This window comes from Solea solea, chromosome 2 (assembly GCF_958295425.1).
Source record: "Solea solea chromosome 2, fSolSol10.1, whole genome shotgun sequence".
Taxonomy (NCBI): Eukaryota; Metazoa; Chordata; class Actinopteri; order Pleuronectiformes; family Soleidae; genus Solea; species Solea solea.
In genome coordinates, this window is record NC_081135.1 from 23,861,488 (window position 1) to 23,879,268 (window position 17,781).

Genomic DNA, 17,781 nt, shown 5'->3' on the forward strand with positions numbered 1-17,781 from the left:
AATTCTGCAAATAAGGCGGGTCGGGCCTCGGCAACAGGTCACGTGTGCTGCGTCAACAGCAGCAGCATCATAAAACACCTCACTGCGATCAATGGGAAAATGTGACCCGACCCAGCCGGGCTGTAATTTTCAGGCCCGTTGAGTACTCTGTGCCTTTGTTTTACCAGCTAGCTGAGATGTCTTTGTCCCACAGATGTGTCTGATTACCTGGATGCAAAAACACACAGAGGAGCTCCGACACTTCATCTAAAATTCCTAAAGATGTGGAAATGAAGTCGAGAAGAAGAACAGAAAGGGGAGCAGACACCTGCTGTGAGGCTGCAGGTGCTGCTGATCAAGAGCGGGAGAGAGAGAGAGAGAGAGAGAGAGAGGGAGAGAGAGGGAGAGAGAGAGAGAGAGTGGAGGACTGCTGCTAAACTACCTCTGTTTATGTGCAATGTGTGACAAGGTCAGAAGCGATATTTTTATCACTTTACAGGGACCTTAATGTACATCCTGGGCCTTTACTGTGACCAAAGCAAACCTGTGTAATAATCCCACCTGTGTGATAATCCCAGCTGTGTAAACAGCACACTGATATGACACATCTGTCAGGGCGGCATGGATTATCTTGGCAAGGAACGTAGTGCACATGAAACATTTGAACCCATTTGCGGACGACTCGATGATGGTGAATATATGCGACGGTGCCACATACACTCGTCGTTATGAGGCTTAATCTGATTGCACAGTGTAATGACGACCACAGCCCAGGTGAGAGGGGAACATGTTTCAGAGATGCCTCCCAAGGTTGGAGCAGACCTGTCCTGCCGCATGTTCCCTTCTAATCTCCACCAGTGATAAATAATGACAGCTGCACACGCGGCTCTACTCCTGAGGCCAATCAATTGGCCTCTTTGAGATTAGACTTAAACTACTTAACCCTCTGTGCTGCAAATCCAGAGCCACTCTGCCCTCTGATGTAGTCGAGTCACTGTATTGATAATAGCTGTTGTGATCTGACAGTGAACAGTGAACAGGTCAGGCCAAACAATTGTTTAATCTGTTATAAAAACTATTGAGTCAATAAAGAGCAAGAAAAACAGCAGATTTAATCCATCTATTTTGTTTTATATATTTCCAATGTCTTTAATTATTACTTGGCCAGTCCATTTTTATTTCCCCTCCTGGAATATTGCTGACCTTAAAATAAGCATGCAGATGTAGCGGTCGGAGCCTCAGATGTGCCCGGTTGTGCTTGCTTGCTGTGGATGAGGATTAAGGTCAACAGCCAAGAAAGCACTTGGTTTGAAATAGCCACCGCGGAGCTGCTGCTATAAAAAGTATACATTAAGATGCTTGCTGAATCCAAAGTATGTGGTCATTAGAGCTTAAAAATAGCGTCTATATGCACCTGCTAACATGCACCACGGATGATCCAATCACAAATGGACAGTGCCTTATGAGTCTTTTCACACCTGACATTAAACAGATCTCACTTCTGTTTCATCTGTGCAAAAAAACACAATAAACCAAACAGGTTCATTTTCACCTGCTTTTGTCACTGGATAGAAATTAATAATTCATCCATCTAATAAGGTTCCATCCTAAATGACCCCTGCATGAATTGCTTGAGGGATTGCTGTGGTGCATTTTGTTATTTGTGGTATAGGACATTAGCGTTGATAACAACACACACACTCACACACACACATCTGTGATTCAGGAAATTTCTGAGCGGGCACTAAGCTGAATAGTTTCGATTCAGCGCTGCACTGCACTGCTCATGTTAAGCACAGGGGCACAGTTTAAACCTTCAGCTCTCTGTGTGAGCCACTTTGTGGCAGGAGCATTAACGCTCGTTCTCCACAGCGTGACCAATGTGCACGCTGTCCTGAGGTGAAATTTCACATTTTAGGGCACCGGTGGAGAAAACTCAGACACACACACACACAGCACAGGCTCAGTGGGTCCAGCAGTTGTTGAGACCTCTGTGACTACAGAATACCAATTCCTCCCCACTGAAAGCGAGAGCAAGACCGGTAACCATGGCAACATACAGAAAATTGTCAATGATGTGAATGATGAACACATTTTAGATGAATCGTTTAGAAATGGGACAAAGCATGTGCTTCAGGTTAAAACACTTTCCTTATTTTTTACCAAGAAAGGGGCATTTTAATAGACATGCTCTACTTTTTGAACATTACATTACATTTATCCTTGTTATCCTTTTGCAATTACTCAGACCATCATGCAAAGGGTTGGAAGCCAAAATAGAGAGGATGCAAAATGCCACACCCTGTTCTACTTCTCCTGCTTCTCTAGCACATCCTAAACCATTACTACTGTATTTACTGACTGAGGCTGAGGCAGCAAGAGCACTGGTGCCATACATTAGACTGTTGTTGTTCAAGGTTACAACCCAAAGAACTAACTAACGATTAGTGTCTGGGAGTTAAAATATTTAGAGCGCCTGCCTTCAAAAATGCAGGCCTGGGCTTCTGTTTCACCAAGTGAGGTAAGACAGGCAACATTTTGTGCCACCAAGACGTTAAAGTCTCACAAGTCGGGCTGACAATCACAATCTCAGTGTTAACTGATTCCTGCTCTAGAGGAGGTTCATTTAAAAAGGATCAAAAATGTATAAAGAGTCAGTCCAATAATGTTAACTGTTAACTGAAATGCTCCTGGTCTCTATCTCTATCTTCTTCTCTTTCCTGTGTTTGTAAATGTGATGCTTTGAACTTGGTTCTGCACATGTGTCCGTCCTCCTTTGTGGCTCCTCCTGAGGTTTCTCCCATTTCAGTGGCGTTTTTCCCTCCCACTCGACGTGAGGGTCCAAGGATGTAGAGTGTTACTTGCTGTACAGACCGTAAAGCCCTTTGAGGAAAATTGTGTTTGTGATGTTGGGCTATAGCAATAAAATGTGCTTGTCTTGACTAACCAATCAAAACATCATGGGCCTAGGTTTTTAACATGGTTAGAGCTGAGGGGAAAACAGTGCATCAATAAAACCAAAATGTTACTTTGGCTGCACTTGCATCGCAGTCGCTCTATTGTAACTCCATGCAGTTAATATATTTGCCTAAATGCTTCCTCTCTGTTTAAAGGTCAACTAAGCCTGAGTGAGCGAGCACCAAGACAATATCTCTGCATACTGACTTCAAATGAAATAAAGCCAGTGAGCTTCAATGCGAACACAAGAACCGTATGCAAACACAAGATTAGCCCATTCAATCCCTTGCACACCAAAGAGACTCGACCACATCGCAATAAATAAATCATGCAGCAATACTGAGCAGCATTCCCCAGCATTTATCGTTATTACCTGCTAAACCTGGCTATTCTATCTACAAGCATCGCAGTGACAGATACACAGAGGCAGTTACTTGCCACTGGTGAGATACGGGCTATGTGAAGTTAGACATCCCGTGGGACAAATATATTTGAGGGCATTCCCACACTGACAGAGCTGTTCTTATTCTTTTATAAGATGGACCTGCAAGCATCACTTACCAAGAGAGAAAGACAAGGTCAATATGAATAGGTGGGATGCCTCGTCTAAAGAAGCTTTAACAGGGCAAAAACTAAAAGACGCAGAGTGACATATGCTGCTTCAATGAGGACAGCTAAAATCGGAACGTTTGCTTTTTTTTGTCGGTGGTATAGTTTATGCAACAGTTCTCACTTTAGTAATAAGTGCAGCTGGTGCTCCACACACACACACACACACACACATGCGTGCATGTGTTCATCATGACTCTACCTCCCACTCATCTCCTCTATCTGCCCAAGAGACCCCCAAAATTCAATTACGGCTGCGGTTACAGTGGGAGGTAGACTCAGCAGCCCAGGTACAGCTGCCAGGAGGTCTGCTGTGCAACGTGTCACGCAAATGCATCACACAAGGGGAACTCACTGCATCAAAAACACAACGCGGTGAATTGACCGAGCTGCCGGAAAATACTAGATACGGCGTGGCAACACTCACTGATAAGAACACTAGAGGAGATAAGACACGGCGCTTGAGGTGAAATAAGGAACGGCTGGATAAGGATGACCCCATGATATCACACTAGCCGAGCGTGACATGTTAATTAGCCCGCCGGAATCACAATGAGTAATTCATAATTCATTGAGGGGGTCTGGCGGTGCTGTGATGCTGCTGTGAGGCCAAGGCAAGACTGGTTCCCATGAGGGTTTTGCTCTTTATTGGAGCTGAGGGGGACACCACAGAGACAGTGCAGGCTAGAGGAGAACATCGCTGCTGCCACACCCATCCTGTGCCGCGATGTCTACCTAAAACCCAGTCAGTGGCATCCAGTGGCACAGTTCAAGAGCTTAAGGGAAGGATCTGAACACTGTCATCACACGGCAAAACGCCCAGTGGAATAATGCACTGTATGTACACCAGCACCAAATGTCAGAGGATCCACTTACTTTCATGCATCTGTCACACAGATATCACAGGCTGTGTTTGCATTCGCCTCGTCCTTTCTTTGTAAAAATGACAAAGGCAAACAGTCACACACACACACACACACGCAGTCGATTTCACCGCCGTTTCAACCAACCACAAACGTCTTCCACCACAACTCATCCATCTTTGTTACCATAGGAACAAGGATTATAATAAAGGCATCTCTTTTCCCAAAGCACCTGTGCACAGTATAGAAACCAGCGCAGTTGACTGCCGTCAGACATAACCTGATGACGTGCTTTTATCACGTCACCTCTGTCTTTGTCTATGTGCAGGATTGTCTAGCAATTAAGTGCAGCGCCGTTATAAAGTGTCTTAAATGCGACTAAGTGTGTGTTTGCTTATCCTTTATGGTAAATGAAGCGGTGACATATGACACCGAGAATGAATTCAAACTGTTGTCCATAGACGACACAGAAGCCCACACAAGCTCCCATCAGAGTTGTTGCTACTTACCCTTGCATCTCAAATCAAATTTAAGTACTTTCCCGTGTGCTCTACCATGTTAGTATTCATGGCTATCAGTCTTAAAATAATTCCCACGGCTGCTCCTCTCCCGTGGCTCTAAGACCAAATTAAATTTCAGGATGAGAGTGAAGGGAGGAAGATGGCCGTACATGGGAATTCACCCACATCCACCCTCCCACCTCCAATAACCCCGCTTCCCATCCTGCTGCGGGATTTAAATTTCATGCCATGGGAGAAAAACCAACCGTGGTTCAGAGTTCATGTGAGGAAAGTATGAGAGAATGGTCTGGCAGAGGAGAGAGGACAGTCGGTCAGTGTGAGAATGATGCAAGACACATGGACAGCGCGGTCAGATTACTTTTGACACTGATGTCTATTATTCACCGACGGAAAAAAGGCTTTATTTTTAAGACTTTGAAAACCAGAACACTGGCTCTTTAGTGCACAAATCTTCCATTTATATTTTTATGGTGACATTCGGAATATGCCATCTTTCAGAGGAACTGGGTGAATGAGCACTGACACTTATAAGTCATTCTTAAAAAAGATTTACATGCAGAAGCTCCTTGCACACACACTCCAGGCAGGCCACATCTCTTGAATGTTATTCATAATTGGTGTGCAGCAGCGTATCCCTCTACTCTACTCACATTAATGCACTGCATGGAGACGCCCCCCCCCCCCCAAGTCCTCTGTGGCAGATATCAACGGTAGACAGAACTCTGCAGCACAGCAACCGGCGGCTCACATGCTCCTCTTCCTCCGTGTGTAGCCATGGCAACTTGCTCATAGACCAGCGTGATGCCACGTGGCCTTTCAGAGATGAACTTGTACGGCGTTGAAATTCATAGCCATGAACGTGTGCTTGTTCACAGACACTGCATCGCGGACCCCAACGAGCCAAAACCGCCGGTTTTGCGGGGAGCAAACTGCACGCTGTAGCTCAAAGGTTGTGGCAGTTGCAGCGGCAAGGTGCTTTCCAGCCGCAGTGGAGAAGGGGCGACGAACGGCACATAATTAATTTCCAGTGGCAGGAGGCCAGATAAAGCTGCATGTATTCCCTGAGAAGGAATAACTTAAGTGGGCTGCATCGACACTATTGGGACGTCAGAGTTAAAGATACGTTTCTGTTTTTTCCCCCCAACAGTGAAGCAATGTGACAGAAGAACAAGATGCAGCAGACAAAAAACCACATCTGATGCTTATACTGTAGATGCTCACAATTCCCAGCCTCCTCTGCTCTGTCAGGCTACAAACACTTTCTCAGGAGGCATGGGAAATAAAGTCATGTAGGCACTATTTATTATCGAATAGTCCTTTCATTTGCCACTTTCCTATCAGACAAGATTCAGATTCGCTGTGATCACCATCCTCTTGCATCTTTCTACCACTTAGCTCCTTTAACATTCTTATAAAAAAAGGCTAAAAACAACCACCATGTGCATTAGAGGAGTGCCACAGCCACAGCGCAGCTAATCTTAATAGATCTCACTGTTACCCGTGCGTGACTCATATTAGTGAAAGAGGGAGTGACAGTAATGGGTTTAGAAAACTCACTGACATGGTGTAATAGGAAGGAGAGGGTTGGACTCGTTGCTCTGGGCTGAACAACTCCTGCCTCATTCTCCCAAATGCTCCGACAGCCAATCAAATGCCATTTGTATGCATTTTTCTGGCCAACGACAGCTCATCAAGAAATTTGGGGGCCAAAATTATCCCGTGAGCCTAAATAATTCAACCACCAGCACGGCCCCTGTCAGTTTTCCCCCTACAGCGCTGTGAGACTGGGGAAACAGACCGTGTCTTCACCACAGCTCCGAGTTTAACAGGATTTAACACACTGCTTCAACACTAAATGGTCTTCCTCCCTCTGTGCTCTGCCTTCCTTTGCAGTGGAAGAGTCATATTTTTTTTTTTTAAATACACAACGTAAAATAGACACTGACAATGTTTGGTATAATATGGGGTTCACATTACAGTTACATGAACCTCTGTAAATCCATGAGCGTTACATGTGAGCTAGGAACTATTCATTTAAAGCCGTTAAAGCTATTAAATATAAACGCATGTACGTGACATTTAAACCTAAATTAAAGCCTATCTGCTGAATATGACACTCTCTGCGTTTCACAGTATAGCAGTGTTTGGTTTGACTGTGGTGACAACCCCCACACGGCACACAGGGTTGCATTTTACATCACAACTGATGGAAGGAAGGCTGAAACAGTAAAGACAGACTGCAGCGAATGGTTGTAATGTGAAAGCTGTCCTTTCAGAAAGCTTATAGGCTCCACTTGACATTTAGATTGTAATCACTAAGAAACTATAAAAAAATACATTTGGTAACTCTTGCAGACACTCGAAACCACGTTAATGTGCGTCACTGCAGAGATCCAGAAAGTGCATTTGTGAAATCTGAGAGGAGGAAATCAGTGTAGTCCCGGGAGGCAAAAAGTACAGTCATACGGCTCAGGCTTCTACTGCATCAACGGCAATGTCTCAAAATGGAACGTTGGGAGGCATGATGTGGTTAGCACTGTTGCCTCACAGCAGGAAGGTGCTGGGTTCGATTCCCGGTCTGGGAACTTTCTGTATGGACTTTTTGCATGTTCTCCCTATGTCTCCGGTTTCCTCCCACCATCACATTCAGTCAGGTTGGTCCCTTGTGGCGGCGTGCTAAGTCTGATCTGACCTCGAAATTTCATTGTGTAATTTGGTTGTATAATGACAATAAATTAAAGATGATTTCCTTTCCTTCCTTCCTTGATGAAATCAATTAGGTGTGTTGGAGCAGTCTTATAAAACTCTTTATATAAGATTTTTTTTTTTTTTTTTTACCAAAGACAGGCAAGGAACCATATGGTACCTTCATGGACCTTCATTTGAAAAATCTTACAAAAGGAAAAAAAAGTCTCGTTGTATCCTCCAATAACACATACGGGTCGAATTGCTTTATTTCAATAAGTGCTCTATAAAAGGTTTAAAACAACTTAACTGACATTTCAATGGTGTGTGCATCCTGACCTATTGGAGCATGAAAACAACCTAGTTTCAGAGTGAAATTATATTCCACCCCGGGACATAAGTGGTCAGAAAATAATGATCCTCTTAACATAGTTGTTTTAAAACACAAAGAACGTGGATGAACCCCTTGCTGGTGATCCACAGGTGGCAACAAAGCAAACATCTTCTCTCCTCCTCAGGTCAATCCTCACTGCTGGTCGATCTATCATCCCTGTTGAAAGCAGTACTGAAAGAATCCCTTCATCACAAGCTCCTGATCATTAAGTCGGGGCCTCATTGCCATTCACTTGCCAACTGTGCCCTGAAGCTGCTCTAATTGTTTCCCATCACAATGAATGGCTGAGAGCATATTAAGGGGCGAATGGTGGCAACATAGTAACTGTTATGACAGGCTTCCTTTAAAGCATGTATCTGGTTCCTTTTTCTGACATAGCCCCTTCAGTCCGGGGTTTCCCTGTAGCTCCGGTTTCTGGCTGCAAACACGCTTCCGTTATTGAGGTTAAAAGGTCACAAGCATTGGAAGCCAACGTAATCTGGACAGTAGCTGCTTCTTCATGGTTTTATCTTACTCTGTGCACGGCTTTGTATCTCATCCACTGTGACAGATGATGGAAACGGTTGTAATAAACTATGGCTCCAACCACGAGAATGATGCACTGTGATCATGGACAACATGGTTAACTTCCCCGTAGGAGATAAATTAAGAAAGATGAAAGGAAAATGAGAGGGTTTTTATTTAAGAATAGAGGCTAGTTCTTCAGTGTCTTCTTGCATCTGCAGAAAGATCAGACTATCGTATGGTAAATTCATAGATTAGTACAGGGAAACACCAGCTAAGGGTTATTTGTGATCTGATCTGACTGATTGAAACACATGCAGCACTGTTGCTCCCCACCTCCTATATGCTGTGCTCAGAAAACAATACGTAAACATTTGTCTTGTGGCTTTGCAAAGTGAAACCAGACTAAAGGCTCTGTTTTAACGTCTGGGCTGGAGTGAGTGCTTTTTGGGGAATGTCCAAATACACATTTGCTGGGACAACAGAGGAAAAGGAGTTGCACTGTTTTGCTAAAGCTGCATTGAGATAATAAAATGGACCTCCGACCATTTTTGTTGGTCAATCATGCAAATGTTTTCTGCTGCCTCAAAACAGCTGACCATACCTCACTTTAAGAAACTCCTTCAGGCATTTGTGCTGTGATGCGTTTCTATGAGGCATACAGAGATGTTTTGAGCTAAATCAATATGCTGACAATGACATGCTGATATTCACCATATTTACTATGGTCGTCACCTCAGAACTAAACACTAAACTCGTACAAGTACAGCACACCAACACATTATTGTACATTCTTAGTGAAGGCACTAGCCCCTTACCCTATAACTTCAACCTAACCACAATTCAAACATAAACCCTTAACTTAACCAGTCTCTAAGAAATGAGGCTCTGCCTCATTAGGACTAGAAAAGGTCCTAGAGGTAGCACACAAACACACACACACAAACACACACACACGTTTGTGCAGCATTCGTGGTGTGGACATACATAATGTATTCCCGAGTTGCTTACCCTAACGTTAACCATCATAACTAAATGCCTAACGCTACAAAATTCTAACCCTAACCAGGAAACCAGGTTCTTAATCCTCAAAAAGCCAGTTAAAGTTGTGTGGACCAGCCGAAATGTCCTCACATGGTCAAAATGTCCTCACAAAGATAGGTTTGTTTGACAAATGGGCCACACAGCCTATTGAAGACACATACACTTTTATCGTGAGGACACCCATAGACGTAATGCTTTCCTGAGCCCCTTACTTACCTAAACTTAACCATCACAACTGACCTAACAAACTTAATACCAAGTCTTAACCTTCAAAAAAGGTTTTCTGGTCCTCACAAACACACCTATACGAGAACACACACACACACACACACACCAATCACCAAAACCATACTCTAGTGAACATGACGGTTAGATAATGATGAATCAATTAAGCTAGATTAAAAACGATATGTGTATTGATTTGCTGTGGACTGAACAGTAAATAAAGCACAGTTAAAACACTAAAGACCTTTGAGACCGTGCTGTGCAAAAATCTCACATGGGCAATATATAAGCTTGTAATTATATAAATTCAGCATTTTTCTTTGGCCATTCACAGTGGCTGTGACATGAATGTAATGAATGAAGCGATGAAGGTCAGTCTGCAGTCTTCAGTGGCCCGTTGTTACTCTATATATGTAGAGAGAGAGAGAGTAAGAGTGCAAAAAAAGAAACAGCTGGGTCTGAACAGTTTAAGTCTGAGTCGCTAATGTCTGTACCAATATGGTTTGGCTAAAGGAGCCATTTTCCTTCATTCACAGGAATAAGCAAGACTCTCTTCCCTCCTCAATCTGCCATCATCATCCCATCCCCCTCCTCCTCACCCCTGTATCCAGGCTACGATCACCCTCAAGCAACTTCTACAGCGTGTCCACCAGTCTTCAGCAAACATAAGCATCAAAATATTGGCACAGACAGCGTCGGGGATGTTAGCCAGAGGACCAGAGGACAGACTCTGGGCTACAGACTGGATTTCCTGCTCTGTTGAACTCAGCGTGAGTAAAATGGACAGAGGCAAGCCCACAGTTCCAACTTCAACATCATAATTAGTTAAGAATCACTAACGAAATGTGCAACCACACTGATGTCACTGCTGATGTTTTGGGGTCCAGGTTTGCATGGACCAAACATCAACACAAGTGTATTCACAGCCACAGTGCTAAGTAGGCCACAGCATGGTATGTGACCCAGGAGATGGCTCGATGGCCCCTTTTTTTTTTGTTTCTCGACCATCTGATACTCTGCCCGCTGAGGTGGAAAACTTACCCCACTGAATCAGAGAGGCTGATGAACTGAAGCCTCCCGTATCAGTAACAGGGGGAGCTCAGTCATTTTTATGTTTCCCTAAATAGAAATACTACTTTAGGTCACTTTGCAAATGCTGGGTATTCAAAAAAACAAAAAACAAAGACTAGATTGTTGCTTGACATATTATAGATCATGCATTTTCTCGCTTCACTGCTACCGGGGAAACATTAATATAAACTGGATCTCAGCTAAGTTGATGTATGGTGGTTTTTTTTTGTGCCTTCCATCTCAGGTGCAATACAAACGCTGAGGTTTGGGGGTAAAACTGGGTTGAGAGAAACGTAGATACTAAACCTTCAAGGTGAAGCACATTCATCAACTAGCTATTCCACTTCGTCTTCAGGGGCTTTAAGTACCTCACAGATAAGAATATAAAATATCCACAGTTTCTTCCTTTAAGACAACATATCTTTCCACTTTAAACGTGAACTCATGACAAAAACAATAACAAGCTCACTAACATTTTTTTTTATCTCAACTGTTGACTTGGCACAGAGGGTATTTTGTGTGTTAAATTGAGCATGAATGTACAACACGTTCCGTTACCAAGAAGCCTTTGTGCCAGGCCTTCGAGTCGTTCATCATCTCTACCACTACAGTGTCACAACTAAGCATTAAAGCCTCACCACACACACTCAACATTTGTCTAAACCAGGGGTCTCAAACTCAAATCACCTGTTGGCCAATGACTGTCTCGTCTGGTCAGTCCGGGGCCAGTCAAGTAAAAAAAAAAAGCCCAACTTTTTTTGGGAAAAGCAACAGCTGCGGTGGACGTTATGAGCTCAAAATGACATATCAATATGCCGTATTAATTCCTTTTTTTATATGTACTCTGTTGCCTTGTGTGAGCTTTTCCATCTTTTACTGTCTTTTATCCATTATTCTGTACAGCACTTTGGTCGACTGTGTTTGTTTTAAAGTGCTTTACAAATGAAGTTGGATTGGATTGGATCATTTCAGTGCTTGTTTTAATATGGAACAATCAAAAAAAACATTTATGATGCAAAATTAATCTATTCATTTAAAAATAAAGACATATAGAAATGACTTGATATTGTTTGGAGGGCCAAATGTGGACCCCAGGCCGCAACTTTGAGACCACTGGTCTAAACCAAACTCAGAATCCAGGATGTCTTTATTCCAGTGACAGATAATTAGTTTGTTAGTTATTCACCAAAAACAATTGGGTGGAATTTGTCGTCTCTTAACATTCAGACTTTAAGGCCCCAAGACATAATAAAATAGTACGGTATGATTGAATCATTTCAGGCTCATCACTACTATATCTGAAATAATCGCTTCTCATCATCTTATTTAATGTCTCAATGAACACAAAAAACGACTGTGGCTTAAAACGACAATCAAATGGGATCTCAATGGGCACCTCGAGTATTTAGTGGAACACACGATACCATTAGAAAGATTAGCAGTCCTGCAGCGCGAGCTCCATCGCCACCTTTGAACAACATTTACCCATAGTACCTTGGGAGACAGCCAGAAGGGCAAAACTACCCTGCACTTCACTCACAGTCAGTCGAGCTCAGCAGCTTTACTGCCAAACCTCATTCATACACATTAAATGAGTCGTCTGTGACTGCTGCTGTATCACCACACTCCACCTCCACATTCTTCCATCTACTCATCGTCGCTCCTCTCTTCTGCCCGACACAGAGGAGTGACCGGGGACAGTTGTGGTGACAGAATATGGCTCGCCTTCACACAAACTCCACCCGAAATCAAGATCTGAGGACACCTTTCAAAAGCGCCACAAGTTTGCAAGGAAAGGGTGGAGTGCAGTGTATATTATATCATCTTCTCATCACGTTAGAAAATAGAAATGTATGCATTCTCTTCAGCTCATTTTGCGCGACCATATAATAACAGGGAATCAATCGGGATCTATATTTAATTCCGCTTGTACATAATCTGTTTAACTGGGTTTGTCTGAATTTTGATCCGTGTGATTAGAACGTTAATCCTCTGAATCCTGAAATTACGGGTTGAAATTCAAGAGGCAGCCATTCTTATTCTGAAATATTTTCAAAAGTATTTACAATCGACATCCAGCAAACCAGCAACAGCTCTCGCGGATCATCAGCACATCATTGTGCCAACATGAAAATATCACAGTCTCCATGGTTTCCAAGGAAAACATTTCATGTAGGGACAGTTTGGAATATTTAAAAGTAATGATGAGAAAATACTACCATAATTAGGTGCTTGAACCTTGATATAATAAAAAAGAGATCCGCCCCGGTTTTATCCATGTTTTCAACATCATGCAGTTGCCATGCCAACCTGTTACCAGACTGCTGCTGCTGCTGCTGCTAGAATGAAAATGAGAGAAGCTTCTTGGCTTTTGTGCAACAACGAAGAGTTGTATTCCCAATAAGAAACAGTGCCGGGAAAAGATGGCAATAAAAACTCACCGAGATGTCAAAGAGCTCCTCTGTGTCGTCCAACATACGGACCCTGATGGTAACATGTCTCCCAGAGGGCATGGACGGAGGTCTGTGCCCGGGGTCCAACGTACTGATGCCAAGAGTCTCCGGGGCTCCAAGACGCTGACCTGTGCCAGAGGCCATTTGTTCTGGGTCTGGCTCGACCATGGTGCCCTGCACTGCTCAGTGCCCAGCCCGCAGAAACACCTTTGAAAGAAAAAAAAAACAAAAAACACACACACTCAATCACTTGCACAACAACTGCTGTTAGAGAATTGCAGAAAATGATCCCAGTGGCACACCTGCCTCTTACAGAGCATGCCTGTCGTAACAGAAGAAAAATGAGGAATCAATGTGGACCACAAGAGAACACGCTGCACAAGCCTCACTGTCACACCAACACACAAGATACACATGCAGCATTTGCACTCACCGCTAATGGCAGAAAAAAAATCCTGACCTTGTGCGAGCCAATTATTGTTAAAAAGAAAAAAAAGACAAAAGAGAAACGAAAGATCGCAGTGGAAATCTGGGAGGCTTCATTTGATTTGACAAACGAGTCACGAGGCCAGAGAGTCAAACCCAAGAGTCAATACCATCACGATTGATTTGGGAAATTGTGACGTGTTAGGGCCAAAGACTATAGACACACTTAGTTGGGTTTTAACAAGTCTCACGGGGATTAAGTCACAAATGAAAGTGGTCATTGGGAGTAAGTAAAGAGCTAAACGCAAAATCAATTACTATATATAAATATATATATATATATATATATATATATATATATATAAATATATATATATATATATATATATATATATATAAATCATATTGTTTATATACTTATAAATCTATGCTGCATATAACTAATTAAAAAAACATATACTAAATGTGCAATTAATCATTCCGCTGAAACAGATCCAAACATGACATTTTCACAGTGCATGAAAGCTAATTAGCTCTTTAGTAGAAGGCAGTTAGAAGTCGAATAAATGGCAGAACGACGACTTAAAAGGTAGTTCAAAACAGACAAACAGTACTTATAGTGAAAGGAAATAGTTGAAATTGTTGGATTTAAATAACACATGGTTTATAAAGATGTTGAAATGGTAGGTAATGTTTAGCCTTTTGCTTAATGAATAACCAGTGGAAAGTGTTTGCTTTAATGGACAAACAGCAGCTAAAGATAAGCAACGAATAGTGGAATATCTAAAGTAAAATCAAGTTAATAGTTAAAATGATGGGTTAATAGTAGAATGATGGCTATAATAATTGCTTAAACTTAGGGAAAATGTTTGAAAAATAAACAGCAGGGGTCAAAAGCAAAAGAGCATTGGACTGAACTGTTCCACAGCAGCCAGCCGAGGAAGAGTCCCATCTTTGATCCAAATACACGTCAAGAAGCAGGATTTGAAGTAATCCGCATTGTCACACCGTGTCTGTGTTTGGACAAAGTTATGGACTCATTCTTTGTGGTTTGACACAAGAGGCGGTCACTCTCCACACACCCCGCCCCCCCCGTATATCCAGCCACTGCCAGATCCCTCTAGGCCATGTTGCCATGCTTAATTCTCTCTTCATTGCACATTCCAGCAGGCCGATGTCATCCTCAGACCTCACTGAGTGCTTCATCCGTGTATTGGAGCCAGTGGGCAGTTGTTGAGCCACTGCAGAGGTGAATGACTGCTGCCAAGTTTAAGCTGAGAGCTGAATAAGGCATTTCACGGGAGTGGATAATGCAATCCAGCAAAGTGCCTGACAAACAGGCCAAGGACAGTGTGTGTCTCTGTCTCATGATGGTCTGTCTGAGCTTGGGAGAGCCACCCTGACAAAAGTTGTAGTTTACACGACTGTATGTTTCGATGAATTCTACTTTTAAATACTTTAGAAAAACAGCTGATTTTACTAAAACAGCTGATCCATACTGCTGTTGGGCGAATACTATCACTGAAAATACTCGAACTATTCTAAATATTTAGGCATAATACCCTTAAGCAAAAATATCTACGACGATATCATGATATTGTGATAACATCTCTGAGAACTCACCTCCTGTAGTCATCATACCATCGAAAACACAGCTGACTGTGACTGACTGTGTGCACCAACCCACAGGAGGGAGGGTCAGGTCAGCCCCACTAAAAGCCATTAAAGCAACTCATACCTTAAGCACTGGATGATATAAAACTATAGTGGCTTTGCCGTGAAATATCCCTTTAAAAGAGATGGATTGGAGAAGCTGTTTCCTTTGCACTCATCTGTGCACAGAGCGGTGGGGGAGACAGTAACACTCCCTTGGGTAGCTGGAAAACAGACTTCATGGTGTCACCGGGGGGCGTGAATGGAAATAGGCTGATTTCTCAATTCAGGCCCAGCGGTTTGCGACATCTGATCCTCGCACAGTCATCGCAGTCAAGGCCCTTTGCCTTGATTATTGGCAAGTGTCCCACGCTGAGTCTGTAAAATCATGTCTTGTATGACCTGCACATGCATGCCACGTAACTGGACACTCTTCACACAAAGCCCCAGTGAAACGGAGGCCAGTGAAAGAGTAGACTGTGATTATTCCAGTCCATATGAAACCCTCCCCTGCACCAAGGATCGTGAATCAACCCGTCAGGAGCCCAGGTCTGTCTGTGTGTTTCTCTCAATAGGTGTCTCAGGTCCAAACAAACACACAAATAAGGAACTGCTTGTGCAGCTGGCACCTTGTTCCCGGAGCCAGAGTGCGACATGCAGCGCAGCCGCCCAGTCCAAAATGCCAGAGGGACATTTACAGAGTGTTCCTCATGGTAAACCTCCCTGCCTTTGAACTTGTTTGCTCGAAATTCCCCACCAGAGTGTAACATGGAGCTGTGACTGCCGGCTAACAGGGCAGTAACAGTGGCTCCTCTGTGTGCAGAGGGCACGCAGGGCCCCTCAGAGCGGCCCAGTGCTGCCACAGCTGGAATCCTTTAGTGACAGCTGAAGGGCCAGAGGGCTTGGCAGACACAGCCAGCTGTCTACCTGAAACAAAACACACACAAAAAAAAAAGGGAGCCCAGTGTCCTCTCAGACACCGATACCTGGGTGTGGCTGGCACTGAATGAATCAATTTAAGTTCCCGCTGTAGAACAGGTAACGTCTCAAGTGGGCAAGAATGACACCCGTCAGTATACAAGCGTGTTCTAACCAGTCCTGTGCTGCCATTCAAGCAGCCGCCTCATGTGAAATCAGTGCAGAAATGGTGAGATCCAGCAGTGAGTGAGTGAATGAGTGAGTGAGTGAGTGAGGGCTTCCCCCCCCTGCATGAATCCTCACCTTACCATTGATGTAATGTGGGTTAATAGAGCAGGCTGCTGTAATCCTCAGGACATTATCAGCCAGTGTAGATGTGACATGAACGCACCATCGCACCATCGCGCCCTATACTCACCTCACCTGTGCAGCCTCTGGAAACTAAAACTGTTTTCTTTACAATTGACATGTAAAGAAATAAAAACATTAAAGGCAGGCTGATCATTTAAATGTCACATACACTGAGTGCAGAGCGTCTGCATGCGCGTGCATTTTGCAGGCAGGCACACACACACACACACACACACACAGTTTCATGTCTTGTGCAATGCAACCAGTCACACACACACTGGAGGACAGATAAGGACACTTACTGGCTGCAAATAAAGAATTCCCACACAGTGATAGTTATTTCCCCCTCCCTTGAAATCAACAGGATCATAAAACAACGGCAAAGATACTCCCAGGACTTATCCCTAATCTCCTCAAACAAGTTGAATCACTTCCCCCTAAGAACACATACACACACACACACACAGGCAGGCAGGACTTGGCTGCACGATTCTTACCCCTTCTTTGGAAATGCGGCGCTTTTCCACACACACACAAGTCAGTCTGTACGTTCCTGCAGAGAAAGGAGATATTACATCCACGTCCAGTGGCTGTGGTGGTGGGAGTGGCGGGGAAATGAGACGAGAGGAGTTTTAGATGCAGCCGCAGAGGAGGCGTTTTGCGGTCGCCATGGCGGACGACTGAGCGAGTGAGGCCGGGGAGAGACGGGATTACATGGAAGCGAGCGGAGGATCCACTGCCGGTGCCTTTACTTAGACAATGAAGGAGGTGCAGGAGCCTCCACCTCCTCAGCAGCAGCGACGGGGTCGCGATGGAGCAGCGGCTCCATCTAGCGACGACAGCCGGAACAACGCCCTCTCTCGCTCTCAATCCATTAGCTGTAGGGTTTGACCTGAGGAATATGACCCCTGGCTCTTTATTGCATAGCAACTATTTTGACCATTTTTTATGCTGGACAAGTTACTCGGGAATATAAATAAATATAATAAGTTACTATAATATTATGCCCCTAATTGCTTGGTATCACTCATTACTAATTACATCAGATCCTCATGAAGGGTGATCTGCAAAATCCAAACTGAAAACCTTTCTTCTTTATCAATATTGATATTTCAATATTAATGTGA

General features: G+C 43.7%; 1 protein-coding gene across 2 annotated transcripts in view; it reads right to left on the minus strand.

The window, feature by feature from the left end:
• LOC131441812 (FERM, ARHGEF and pleckstrin domain-containing protein 1-like) overlaps positions 1-17,540 on the minus strand; it is a 46,401-nt gene extending 28,861 nt beyond the window's left edge. Inside the window, exons 1-2 of one of the 2 annotated variants that reach the window (XM_058612377.1) lie at positions 17,152-17,540; positions 13,295-13,513 (exon numbers count right to left, since the gene is read on the minus strand). In XM_058612377.1, the coding sequence (XP_058468360.1) occupies positions 13,295-13,474 (180 nt within the window). In that variant the 5' untranslated portion in view covers positions 13,475-13,513; positions 17,152-17,540. The remainder of the gene's footprint in view (positions 1-13,294; positions 13,514-17,151) is intronic. The other variant, XM_058612376.1, reaches the window with a different exon arrangement.
• Between the last annotated feature and the right edge of the window lie 241 nt (positions 17,541-17,781).